Source organism: Spea bombifrons, chromosome 12 (genome assembly GCF_027358695.1).
Source record: "Spea bombifrons isolate aSpeBom1 chromosome 12, aSpeBom1.2.pri, whole genome shotgun sequence".
Classification (NCBI taxonomy): domain Eukaryota; kingdom Metazoa; phylum Chordata; class Amphibia; order Anura; family Pelobatidae; genus Spea; species Spea bombifrons.
Window position 1 is genome coordinate 4619381 of NC_071098.1, and position 14277 is coordinate 4633657.

The 14277-nt window shown below is 38.2% G+C and overlaps 1 protein-coding gene across 2 annotated transcripts in view; it reads right to left on the reverse strand.

Moving 5' to 3' along the window:
* The window catches only part of KAZN (kazrin, periplakin interacting protein), a 125586-nt gene that overhangs the window by 84305 nt on the left and 27004 nt on the right, over positions 1-14277 (reverse strand). For both annotated transcript variants that reach the window (XM_053451487.1, XM_053451486.1), the window contains exon 2: positions 7872-8029. In XM_053451487.1, the coding sequence (XP_053307462.1) occupies positions 7872-8029 (158 nt within the window). The remainder of the gene's footprint in view (positions 1-7871; positions 8030-14277) is intronic.

Consider the following 14277-nt stretch of genomic DNA (forward strand, 5'->3'; position numbering starts at 1 on the left):
TTCCATTAGATCATTTTTATCAGAAAAAGGTAGAATGTTTCGTCATTGTACGTTGCTGTGGAATATGATGGAGCTGTAAAAATCAGTCAATTAATAATAAAAAGGGGCAAAGAAAAAAATATTATTAAGGTATAGAATTGCTGTTTTTATCTAGGGTTAATTATCCAGGGTTATTAACCCTTAATAAATGCAGGACCCAATCTGCCCCTGGAACAGCAGTACTATTGGTAGGTATGTGGCCCTATTGGCCTCTTTTCCACCGGACTGGCAATGGCAGGGCGTTCCTGTCACTTTAAGGCCAGCGGCTGCCTGAGGCCTGCTGGATATGCGCGGCCCTATGCTACGCTTTTATGCTCATGTAGAGCGACTCTGTAGCGCTGACGGCATTAAAAAAATGTACTGTAATTCCTTTTTTGAAAATTTTTTTTTACATCTCTTTACATTTTTATCACTACCCTTGCACTACTACGGAAGCCTGTGAGGCAGTTAGATAAGAGCTCCTAGTGATCCATGTGGAATTTAGGATTGCGTGGAATTAAAGAATTGTGTAGCTGCAATACAAATCATCGTACTGTTGTTATCATAATTTACTTATACGGCACCAATATATCTCTCAGTCCTGTACGATGAAAAATTACATAGTTAAACAGAGACATACGGTGTGAAAGGCCATTTTCTCTCACTATATTAGATTTTTTTTGTTAAAGAAATATGAATAATAACATTTTTTCCCTATTTTATCACCTTTTATCCTAGAAGTATGATGCCTGATGCGTTATCGAAACAAGGAGAGCCCTGGTGTAGACATAGGGGCTTTATTTTGGAGAAAAGGAGCCCAGGAGCGTTAAGGGTTCTTGCATTAAGGGTTAATGTATTTGCCTTCAGATTCTTTATTTTTGTGCTCTTAGGAAAAAAACACGAACAAAATGACACAAAGTCACGTCTTAAAGATGACCCAGTTTAAGCTGCTCGTTTGTGTCACTCAAGCACCGCCGAGTTTGACAGGTCTCCTCCACTTCTGGATATCTATAAATTGGTTGCGTGGAAAAGTCAACATTTTTCGCTGTCAGAGAGAAGAGTGACTTTCCCCACTCAAAACAAGTTCAGAAAAAAAAAATTCTGCTCGGTCGAGAAAAGTCCACAAGTTGGAGGAGAACCGACGGTGCGATACACACAACAAAGAGTCCGGAACACTGAGCGGGATTTTTTTTTAGGAGCAACACATAACTTTACAAAGCTTACAAAACTTTAATGCAATGATATAGAGCTGGTCACAAAGTCGAGAAAAAAAAGGTCCTTCAGAGATGTTTCTTGAACATCTCGTTCATCATGGCGTTATGGGCGGCCACGGGACATGAATGTCCTAAGGCTTGTGATGGAAATGGAAGTGGTAGTCACAGAAACATGGCTTTCTTCTGTTTTTATGGGGCAGAAAGTCCTACTTTCCATAGCTTTTTGCCCATGGGAGGAACTTTTCACCAATGAAGAACCTACCCCTATGTCATGCTCCATCCTGAACATCTCACCTCTATCCTCAGATGGGACTCCTTGGTCCACTGTGTTGTTCTATGAAGACTATGAAGTGTTTGAGCTACCTTTGGAAAGAGACATAGATGGTAGGGTGCAAGGATTGTGTTACCAGTACTGATTTAGGCTTTTCAATCATGAGGAATAGATATGGCTGTGGATTGTGACCTTTTCTCCCTCAGCATCGTCTCAATTTGTTCTCTCGTACAAATGTTTTCCTTTCCACGCTGCCGGTGCACCTGGGTATGGCTGACCTATTGGTCCTCACTACTATAAATGGCAGAGAATTCTCACATAATGAAATTTTAAAAGACAGAATGTTATGAAAGGTTACCGTGCGACGGCACCGTATAAAAGCCTCCAGATCCAGACTTTTCCTTGCCGCGTCAACTAATATGAACTTCGATATCTAATTTTGTTCAGATTATCGGCAGCAGATGGTCCTGGGAGACAAGCATCTTTAGAAACGATCAGAGCCATTAAGGTTTTGATCTAACGTCCAGGCGGGAGAACGGAGATCTTTGCTTTTGTTTTTTAAAATACAAACTTTATTAAATAGCATTTAATTTATTGAGGTCTTGAAATATTCATACCATAAATTAAATATGTCATATTGTCACATAGCGGAACTTAATAAATGGCTCTTAACTTTTTTTCAAGTCCATCTTTCCAAAGACCACATTCCTATCATACTTCATTGTGATAGACAATAAAATGTCTCAGTCTAGATCACCTGGAGGGACCTTCTGACTAATTAATGTCAGAACAAGAGGTCATCATCTAAAACTAAAAGATACGGAAAGCCAGAAATCTGTTGAATGCTAAATACAAGTTTACTTAATGTATAATTTACCAGGAATATGTTTAGATGGTGGAAGTATTTGCTACGGATATGAGTCTCTGAAACCCATGGGTGTCATTAACGGGCCGCAGGGTAAGAAGATTTCATAAAAATCACCAATATGAAAGAACAACAAATCATGTAAAAGTAGCGAGTTAAAGCCTTTTGTTTTGTAAGCTTTAACTTTTTAACACATTAGCATACAATAGTGTAATTGTTTTAGATAAACCCTCTCCTAAGGGAACTGAAACCGTTTATGTTTCTTAATACCGTAAGCTCCCGCGTGATATATCAAATGATATTGTCTAAGGAAGAGGATATAAGCAGTAACCTGGAGGTAATGGATCAAAGATTTATCGCCGAAGCTACAAAATGTGGCTTTAGGCCGTAGGCCATGGTTAAATCCCCAAGTCTGATCTTTACCGATGGATGGAAATGACCTCAATGCCGAATCAAACACACACTGAATTTCATATGCAGACAGATACATTGTATACACGAAAATCTCAGGTTAAGTCATTTCTTTTCCGGATGAGGAACGCATGAATTCGAAATAGGAAAAAAAATAAAGGGCAAAAATTCATCATGGAAGAATTAATTTGCCTGCCACCTGCAAGAGCTCAAAGCATCCACATGAGACCTGACATTTCTGATCCAATCTTAATGTCTGGTTAGAATCTGTAAATTAAATCCTTTCTGCTCTTAAAATCTAATATTTTATTAATTGTCTTTCTGCCCCGGGCATGGTTCTGTCCAGATTCAGTCTTAGATCGTATACACTAACACAGTATCAGTGGAACAAAAATGTGTAATTCAGACGCCTAGACAGCATTTATCCCGTCCTCGGCAATGGCCAGGGATCCAAGCCGCCCCCTCCACAGCCGCCATCATCTATGCTGAGCACCAGCCACCATAGTGTAAATGGACGAGTTGGGGTAATATGTCTTCATATTAAATAATTATTCATTTTATATATGATAGAGGTGGATTAATAACTTTTTTAATTGTTGGAGTGGATTTGCATATTCATTTAGGGGTAATTTTTTTGTTTTTAGAATTTAGAAGGTTTTTGGGCTTTAGAATAATTTTTCACTATTTTCACTGAACAATTACATTTTGAAAACACCCAACAGAGATAAAATGTAACTTTCTACCCCTGATCCGCTCTTCCGTTTACCGATCCCAAACCAATCATAATTGGTTATCTAGCAAAGGACTGCGGATCTCTGGTTCAACAATGTGTCCAGGTATGCATAAAAGACACTGTTTTCAGGATAATATTTAGATATTTCATTCACTGTATTATAAAAGACCAACCTGCACGAGTTTCTCCTGTGAGAAGGTCTGAGCTGGCCCGGAAAGATGAAATGATGAATTGATGCGATGACATTTAAAGAATTTTCCCCAAATTAACAATGCAATATGGAGAATCCACTCAGTTCTTTCAGAAGGTCACCAAGGGGCATGTATAGTTAATCAGGGAATTAAAATTATTTAACTTGCTGCAAGTTACCTACAAACTGATGCGTTATGAATCCATCCCAGTAACCACGCAGATTGTTAACACTGGATATTGTGTCTGTCAAGCCCTTCTGCTGATCTTTCCTGCTTAAAGCCAAAAGAAGGCAAAAAAGGCCCAATTTTTTTTAAACATTTTGCCAATTCCTTCTTGACGTCAAAGGGCAATACATTTAATTGGCCTCGATTTCAGTTTTCTTGACTATTTTCTCCATTTGTATTTATCTCCGAAAATGAGGGCGATCACGGACAAACTAACGAAAACTAATTGCAAAACCGCTGAAATTTTGTTAAATTCGTTCGAGTTATCTCTCATTCTCACACATTTTCTGGGACGGTTGCTAGTAATTATAAATTGTTGCTTTATACGGGGCCATACAGGCTTAAGCAAGCTATGATTAGCATTTTTGGCAGCATTCCCAGAAAATGTGGTTTAAGGTTCAAAGTGGGTACATGTGTTAAGCAAGGCGGGGGAGGGCGCAGGGGCACAGAAAGGACTAGGGGACAGAGAGAGAGAGACGTGTTTTTTTTGGCTCCCCGAATTTCGATTCGGAATGTAAAAAACCCAATTCATCTAAAAAACCCAATCGTCTAAAATGAAAGGGCAGAAAATGAAGTTCGTTGCCTGAAAACTAATAAGTAAAAAATGAAACAAAACAAATTAATCCAAAATTATTTTTGACCTTGTGGAGAAGTCTACTGGCTATACGTATTTGTCCCAGTTATTTATTAACCCTATGAGCCTTTTTCCCCAGTTCAACTTTCCTGGGTCTAATTTTCCCACCATCAGCTTGCTTTCCCTTTATATACGTTTTCTTCCCACTCATCTAATTTCTGTTTATCAAAGCGCAGCAGATCCTTGATTATGTATATTTCGTTTTTTGAAGTCGCCGTGTTAGAATTTTTGGTACTTAATTGCCTGGCTGTAGACAAGATCTGATGATTCAGATGCTTTACAGAAAATGGAAAATGTTGTTTTTTTAATCACTTATCAATCTTTTTCCTGTGCCGTCAGATAAAGGCGAACGCAAAAGAACCGCTGACGTTTCTAACGGTAAATGGGTTAATGTTTTCCTCTTGTGAATCTAAACAAAGTCAGTGGGTTTTAATTGCACTCTGCTAGGTAAATACTCTAATAGGATAATTAATTATAAATTACATTGAATCCGCACCTCCCGTCTGTGGATACATAAATCATGTCACAGGTTCTTGAGTAATCAGTGGCTGTGTGGGTGTCCACAGACACGGACGCTAAGCTGGAGCAACCATACAAAAGAAATTTAAGGAGCTTACAGAGAACGGACATTTGCTTCATAGCCTACGATGCTTCCCCACCTGGGAGCAAGTTTTGAGCTCTCTTGTGCCATTACAGAGGAAAAATCTCCATCAACATATCTGAACATGCCAGAACCAAAATGCGAGAACCAATGACCCCAGATGTACGTCTTCATGGGCCTTGTCAATAGGGTCCAGTTGGTAGACCTCTAGGCTCAAGAGGAGGTCTACACATGGACTCCGAAGGGTCAAATACCATACAAAGCAAACTTAAGTAGCAGAGCACAGAAGACCTTTTGGAGTCGGAAAGGACTGAACATCTAGTTTGCGATATGTTTTGGGAGGCAAAGGATTTGGAGACTTTTTACGCCGCCAGTGTAGGGTGTACGATGATCAAAGCTAACTAACAGTCTTGTGGCGTCTTGGGAACAAACACAGTCACGTCCTGCAAACAGACACGTTCTGATAATGAATGCTTGGATGAAAGTCTATTTTATTTAAAATGATCCTAAAAAGATAAATTACTTAATTCATCAGCCTCTGCCAAGACCATAGATCTGAAAATGTATTTTCTGCAACTAATACAGAACATTTTCATTCCAAGTGTCATTTTTTTTAATGATTTATGACATTTTATAATTGATAGAATGTTGCAAATCTGGATCCATGTCAACTGTCCATTGGTCAAATAAATGGTGGGCCTGGGCCCAATGGCGCCTCCAACCTACCTCTTCACCTCTAATATTTCAACTTACCAACGGGCCAACCCCATTGTGCTTCATTGGCCCTGAGCTGGCCCTGCATAATGTATAGCTATATTAATCAGATGACAAGCAAACCTCCTAAATTAACTATGCTATAGAAAAAAAATCATCGGGGTGATGAGTTAAATTTTGAAGTCAACTTAAGTCATTTCGTGAATAAAACTCATTGGTTTCTAAGACAAGCTTGGGACCAAAACTGGTCATCAATGTTGTAGATAAGGTTATGTGTACACTAAAGACTGAATTTCCGTGAGCAACTCACGCAGATCCTGTCCAGGTATTCAATATTAAATTAACAGGCACATTTGTACACGAGAAAACAAGTAACTTGATACATTGTATTTCCCCACTTTCCATTAATTATCTCGTCTTATTATCTCGGATTCCTAAAACGCCGATGAAGCTGGCTTGTGAGATCAATGAGATACTGTAATACAATTTCACCAATAAGTTAATTAAAGTCTATTAATGAAGTTTAGGGAAATTGAATTTGATGCTCTTTAGAGATTTAAATTCTGAACCCGAAGTGGAATTTATGTGATTATTATTGGTCTCCACGAAACGAATGCTCTGAATATCATAATAAAAAAAAAATAGGCTAATTCAAAGGGTAGAGACGCAGAACAAGACATTATTTCCGATTGAACTAACTTTGATTGAAATAAAATGTATGTAACATTTGCAGGGATTGTAAAAGGCAGGTAAAAATATTTGAGGTATAATAATTAACATAAATTAATAACACATAGTATATTAGAATGTGCTGGTTTTGTGTATTTTTAGGTTTTTATATTCTTTGATAAAATATAAAATTACATAAAATTATTAATTCTGAGAAGGAACAAAATATTGTTTAAAATAAATTAAAAAAAATATGTAAAAATATTTAATGAAAAAAAGTTCCAGTTTAAATATTTTTCTTGTATTTTTTTTTTTTTGAAGCTGAAATAATGATTATGCCCTCAACATACTCAAATCTCAAAAGTTATTTTTTCAAATATTTAGAGAATAAATATATTTTGGAAACGCAACAATTTAGTCATGCCCTGGGACTGTTTTATTACAGAAAAATGGAAATCGGTGGGCACGTTACATCAAAATTTATTGTTTTTAATATATGGATTGATGAACTGCTGAAAATATTAACAAAAATACAGTTTTTTTTCCCCCTCTAATGATTAATGTAGGGTTTAAGTCAGTGTTGACGCTCATTAAGAAGCGAGTGGAGAAGATTTTCCCAAAGCAACACGGAGATAATAAATTGCTTTTGACAGATTATGAAAAACAACATTTCCACTCAGGGAATCCTGCCCAACGCTCTTTAAGGATGGAAGAGAGACAGTTTAATAACGTTACATAGAGGAGAACTAAACGGTAAAATATTACTAAGTCACTAGCTGTGTTTCAGCATATAGAAGGTAATATATCACCTAACATTTTATGTATAAAATATTTATGTTTAAACACGGCGTAATGTACTGTCGTAAAACATTCTGTTTTATAGAGGTGTCAGTTTGCATAAAATTATATATTCTTGAGCTTACAATTCCTGGATTCACCGGCTCTAAAGTAGTTTGGGTAAAATCTATTACTAAAAAACATCTTTAAAACTGCTGAAACAAGCGATAGAAAGTTTTGTTCAACTCTATGGACTATGGACGTATGGATGGTCCAAATATTACGGTATTTGTGGTTTTCTATCTGAAAGCAGAAGTTTTTAGGAAAGAAATTGAGGGTTGGAGCCATTATTTTGACTATGTTTCAGTGGTTTTCATTATAGTTGACCACAGAACCATAGAAACATAGACTTTGATGGCAGATCAGACCCATTCGGCCCATCTGGATTGCCCATTTCTCCTGCTGAAGGCAAGTGATGTCCAGTGTATTAAAATATAAGATTGCTACAAAAATATAAACAACCAAATAAGTAAACATTGTATTCCTACTTGTGCTTCCACCAGCAGCTGCCTCATCAAAATCATGGACTTCTTCAGTGATTCTTTTTCGACAGGATGGAAGACGTCTCCGTCATCCTCCAAAGGACACGGCTTTGCCACAATAAAATGCGAAATCTGATCATTCAAGGTATGGAGCGACTTCACAGCTGTATAGGAGAAGAAAAGAGTCAATCAGATCCTTCAGTTTATATCACTGAAGTAAACAATGAATGTTGATTATTGTCGCTTAGCTATAACTAGCCAAATAAGCAAAGATTTAGATGTATTCTGTCTCCATGGAAAGGAGGGCGCCACTTAGGAAGCTATGCAAAGTCTTTATTATCCTGTCCATTCTTCTACAATGGGTTAATTCTTTGGGATCTAGTTCCTAAGAAGACTCGTGATCACTCAAGTCGATTCATCTGCGCAACTTCAACTTCAGTCGCATGCCCTCGCATGCTAACCCTAACCAAATAACTTGCAGATTCATAAATTTTGTGAGTTACGGGTGAGGGCATGTGAACCTACATGTACTCACTTGAATGCCTCATTAAATAATAAAAATATAAAAAAATAGTTAATAAATAAACAAATTGAGAGTCCACCTATTAACCAAGATGGCCCTGCTCATGGGGATTGGGGAGATTTAAATCATTAATCTATTTGGGAAGCACAGACCTCCAGCTATGTCTCCTCACTTCCCTCCCATTCTCAGCGAGTTGAGGGAGATCAGTAAAAAGAAAGGACCTTTGAGGAGCATCTTTTGCTTGATCTTGAATGATTTACTCTTCTTACTCTATGCCATTGGTCAACCAATGGTAACACCACAGACAACCAACAGTCGAGAGAGCTGGGTTGGATCACAAACTGGTGACACAATAGAACCTTGATCTAGAGCCCTTCACAATGAGCCATGAATTCTTTGAGACAATTAGCACCATTTTGCTCCAATGGAAATCTAGAACCAAAGATTGGAATAAATGGCGGGGGTAAATGGTTTGGCTTCAGCTGTTAATGCTATATTATCCCTATCACTCTGATAATTGGAATTATAGCCCCAAAAGAGCTCTTGGTTTCACATTTTTTTTAATCTAGATTAAATGTCTTAGTAACAGGGAGCTTTGCTCTATCTGCTGCATCTGCAAAAGAAAACCCATATTCAAAGTCAGAACAAACATTCCAAAATGTAAATAACAAGCCTTGAGTAAATATTTATTCCAGATATTCCGGCCGAAGAGCAAAGAGTAAATATTTTCCAAGGTATTAGCAATCATGAGATTTTGGGGTCACCTTGAACTGCTGTACTATAGAAAGTAAACTCCCTTTTAAGATTTAGTGTGAGTATTTAATGCACAATTTATCTATTGCCCATAAATTCTCTTTAGATCACAGGCTGTAATGGAATTCACCTTTTCCCCCCTCGTATTTACAGCTCATACATATAAAAATGGCAGTAAATATACATTAAGAATTAAGGTAATTTTCTGGTCGATAGCGTGTCAAATGGGAAGTACAAAGTAATTTTTTTAAGAGCAAAGTCAACAAACCAGAAAAAAAAAACATCTAAAGCGAGATTGTAGAAATTTCATTATTTTAAGAAATTTCAGAAGTTTTTTTTTTTTTTTGTACATAAAAGAAAACACAGAGTATCCACTATGGCAGGGGCGTCCAACCTGCGGCCCTCCAGCTGCTGCGGGACTACATCTCCCATCCTCCTCAGCCAGCTCCTTAGCTGAAAGAGCATTATGGGAGATGTAGTCCTGCAGCAGCTGGAGGGCCGCAGGTTGGACGCCCCTGCGCTATGGTGCGAGTCCTTGTTAAAGTGTATCTGTCACTTTGACAAAATTAGATTAATCAGCTGCCCTGGGTTAAATATTTTACCTAATATTTTGGTAATTTTAAATTACTGGATAATAATTAAAAAAAATACCGGTAAGTGAAACTCAACACATAAAAAACACACAAAAAAGGAAAGAAAATTGTATAAATCTAATTATGTCACAACAGGCTCCTTTGTGATGTAATTACATTTTTACAAGTTAGTTCCCACCTATAAAATGTAGAGCTGAATAAAAAACGTATCTAAACTTTTCGAGCGGGAGCATAAAAACATATCCAGCCATCAAGCCGCACTTACGTCATCAGGCATAAGTAGGACGAATAAAAGGTATTAATCAGACCAAAAACTCCATATTGTCTTTTGGCTAATACAGAAATATCCATTTTTCTTTTGAAAGTGTGAACCATCCCTTACGAAAAAATTACTGCAGTTTTTCTGAAGTAATACTGCAGTTTTTTGGACATTTACTGCAGTTTTACTGCATTTGTACTTCACTGTACTGCAGTTTTACTGCAGTTATTTTTGTACGGAAGTACAAATGCAATAAAGCTGCAGTACTTTGAAGCACAACTGTAGGTTTGCAATATAAAAAAAAAAGTGCGGTAAATGTGCAGTAAAACTGCAGTACAGTGAAGTAAAACTGCAGTAAATGTCCAAAAAACTGCAGTATTACTTCAGAAAAACTGCAGTAATTTTTCGTAAGGGATTTTATACAGCAAAACAAGCCTTTGACTTTGACTTTGACCCCATATTTTTAGACATATTTTTTCTTTTTTTTTTTGGCATTTTGAGCATTTTATGGCGTCGGTGGAAATTGTTAATATTTTTAATAAATGTTGCACTACATCTTTTTCTTCACAACCAGCAAAAGATACATTGATTGCATGCGAGGCAGGCGATCATTTAATGGGGCTGTTTTTGGAACGTATGCGCAAGCCGCCGGTTTCATTATAAAATATCTTGTGTTCCTAACGCCCAAATCTCGCTGGTGCATCTTCGCAATATTTCTCAGGCGACTGCGGTGGAGTGGAGGTGGATCCTTGCAGAAGCTGAAGGATAAAACCGGTAATTTAACATCATTTACATAAATCTGTGCTTTTTCATTTTATCCTGACTCGAGTGACCTCTATTTATAATTCAGGAACAGAAGTCGGTGGATGCGGTAAAAATGTGGAAATTAATATTATGTTTTTAGAATACTCGTGCCCCCGCAGCATGCTTATGACATTTGAAGAACTGTGTACTTAAACGGATGCTTGCCCTTTTCCTGTCGAGAAGTTGGCCCCTATTTACTAAGCTGTGGGAAAATTACCAAACCAATGATTTTTGGTATTTTTTTTTAAAAAGAAAGACTTTTGGAGAAAAATGGACAAAATAGTGCTCTTTTAGACAAGTTACCGGCATCTGACTGTCTTCCCGTTGCCGGTAGTAGGGAAAATAGGTAATGGCGGCAATTACTTTTCGCCTTTCCCTAGTGCAGCACCACCAGTGGTCCCCTCCATGGCCCATGTCCTGAATGAGAAGCGCTGGGATATGATGTCATATCCCAGCACTCCATGACTTAAATGCATGCTGCACCTTTTAAAGCAGGGTATGGGAGCTGTGATGGCCCATTGAGCAGCAGCACACTAGGGGGGCCTGATCACCATGCCTGGGAACTTTATGGCTCGGGCTACCCGGAGCCCCCCTTACATGGCGTGGGAAGGAAGTCCCGCTGCTGTTGGTGGGCGGTCACACTGATGTCATCCATTCCAGTTAATATTGTGGTCCTGCTGATGTCAGTGGGTGGTCCTGCTGATGTCAGTGGGGGGTCCTGCTGACATCACATGACACGGCACTGTTTAAGCGGAAATGAGCGGAGAGTGGGGCGTGTCACAGCACCACTTCCACGGCAAAGAGTTTTCCGGGGGGCAAACGGTGCTTCTCCCGGAGTCTCTGGGCAAAACCTGGAGCGTTCCCAGGTACCCTGATCACCCAAGACCCACCAGTTTTGCGTTGTGAGGACTTCCACCACCCTAGGCCTGATGACATCGTTGAACTCATACACACCTCCAACAATATTTTAAATGAGTGTGGCTATTTCTGATTAAAATTCCCCGCTGTTTCTATGCAAATTATTGGGGTCTTCAGGGCTGTGGAACCCGGCGATCCCCTCATACCCAGCAAAAGAGGAGAAAAGAGGAGCATCAGGCATTGTTCCTGCTAAAGGGGGACTTTTGAGATATGTACCGATATGAGCTTCACCAAGGTAAATAAACCCTTCGATTCAAACCAAGTACCTTGGAAACAATTACGCTGATTGAAAAACAGGCAATAGGCAGTTTTGACGAATGAATGTAATGACGCTAAAAGCTGTGTAGGTGACAGTACCTCTTTAGGCATGCCAAATGTACAAGGAAAACATATTTATCACGGCAGTGCTATATGAAGTATATGCCGCAGCCTTGTTCCCGGATCACAGGGGAAATCGAAATAGCTCTCACGTTGAAAAATGCCTTTTCCAAGGTTGCGTTGGGCCAGGGTAATACGAAGGCATTTTTTTATCACATAGCTTAGATGAGATTGAACATTACCTACAAGTCATATCATATAACTCCTACGATTTCGACATTTTATAAATTCCAATTTTTATTTATTTATTATTTTATATATATTTTTTTTAATTTGGGCTCCGTGTCTTTTTTTGTTTTGTTTTTAAACCCAAACCGATGTATCTTCTGAAGTCTAGTGAACGAGCCATTAGCAATCTAACACATTCTGTTCCCTTAAACCGCAAAACGGGCACTTTAGAGCTTTGTAGGTCTTTATTATGACTGCACTTAAGAAGGCAGAATGTTATTTACAAACACAGATAAGTACAGAAAAAGCTAAAGTCGAGTGTCGGTAATTGCTATGCTGGTCTGTGCTGCTTGCGGAGTTGGAAAAGGTGTTTCTCGTAGTTAAAACCAGATAGAATGTTTTCATCAGAGGGACAGAAATCATTCTGGGACTTGTTCTTACGTGATTGCGAGACTTCTTATGGTGTCCAAGTTACACGGAACGATAACATGTAAAAAAAGTGAAAAAGTACTTAAAAGTTGGGGACAATAAATTGAAACCAAATACAAGTTTTTGCCCCATAATATAATGTTTTCAGGTTATCGTTCTCGCTCTGTTATCAGAGCCCAATCTACTAGATGACCACCCTGACTCCTTATCCAACAATAGAATGCCTCAGTCTTAATCCCTCCATTAGACACTCTGACTAATGCAATTCTATGGGGGTTTGTGGAATGCACTTCAACCTATGCACTTTAATCTTATTTTGGAAATGGAAATAAAACTTTAAGGTTAAATAGTCTATAGCGGAATGGACTTTATTAGTATTGCCATAAAGCATCAGCTCAGTGTGGTGCTTAAGCAGGAAAGTCACCCAAAATATCACATGACCGACAACAATGGCGGCCTCCAGGTCCAAAGGAAGTTTGAGCAAAATTAGTTTTTTGTCACTTTTTGTTGAATGAGACATCCCCTTTAAGCTTGTTGCTCTCATTGGGTATATTTCTGAAGCTTATACAGTATATTGTTCAATATTAAATTAATATAATTAACATATAATATATAGACACCATTACATGGATTTATTTAATGCATGGAGGGTAACAATGTAAAATCTGAAAAAAAAATGATAGGTCAGCTTTCACAAACCCATGTAAAAAATATAAAAAAAAAAATAAAAAACCATGCACAGACATCCCTATTTTCATCCCTTCTGAAATTTGCGGGTTTTTTTTTTTTTGCATAAAATGGTATATTTAAAGAGAATTAGTGAGGTGATGCGAAAATGAATGTTCTGAAATGCCAATGAGAAAAGGTCAAGGCGGTAATTAAAAATGGCCTGGAGTACAATCTTAGAATAGACAATTAACTATCGCTGCGCACTAAGGTAATATTTTGGTACATTCGCATAAAAGAGGGAATGCGCCATTCCCGCTGTCAGTTAATTGCAGATAACGCCGCATTGCAAGGCACGGGGGGATTTATTTATCTGTAGAGGAGACATGGATTCAGATACAATATAAAGTTCTTATATGCTTAGGTTCCTCGACACCCCGGTACTCATAAAGAGAGATCTGCTGGTGAATGTGAACGCTTTATTGACTACTTGATTGGATATTTTTTTTATTTCTAAGCAGAATGCAAGTTATATGGGTTTTTCCCCAATTTTCCTGTCTTTATGGCGCCAGTAAAGCTTTAAAACAAACGCCGGTAGAAGCAAAGTTACTTTGTGCTTTCTGTTGGAATTCTGAAAAAATGAGGTTCTACTTCATGAAAAGAGAGTCTCAGCCCACATGTGCTATTTATTACGCTTGTAGGATATACCGCGGCAGAACTGGGCAGAACATACGCAAAAATGGGTAGAAATTAATAAAAATCGGTGACTCATGCCGAAACGAGGAGAGATAGAAGATGGTAGGGTTCCACCTCATTCCACCATTTTTGGGCCGCAGCGGAGAGACTCTGGAGGTTCATCTCTGTTTTTCTCCAGAAAGAGAGGCAGGAAAGATGTCTTCCGATCTTCTATTAACCTTTATC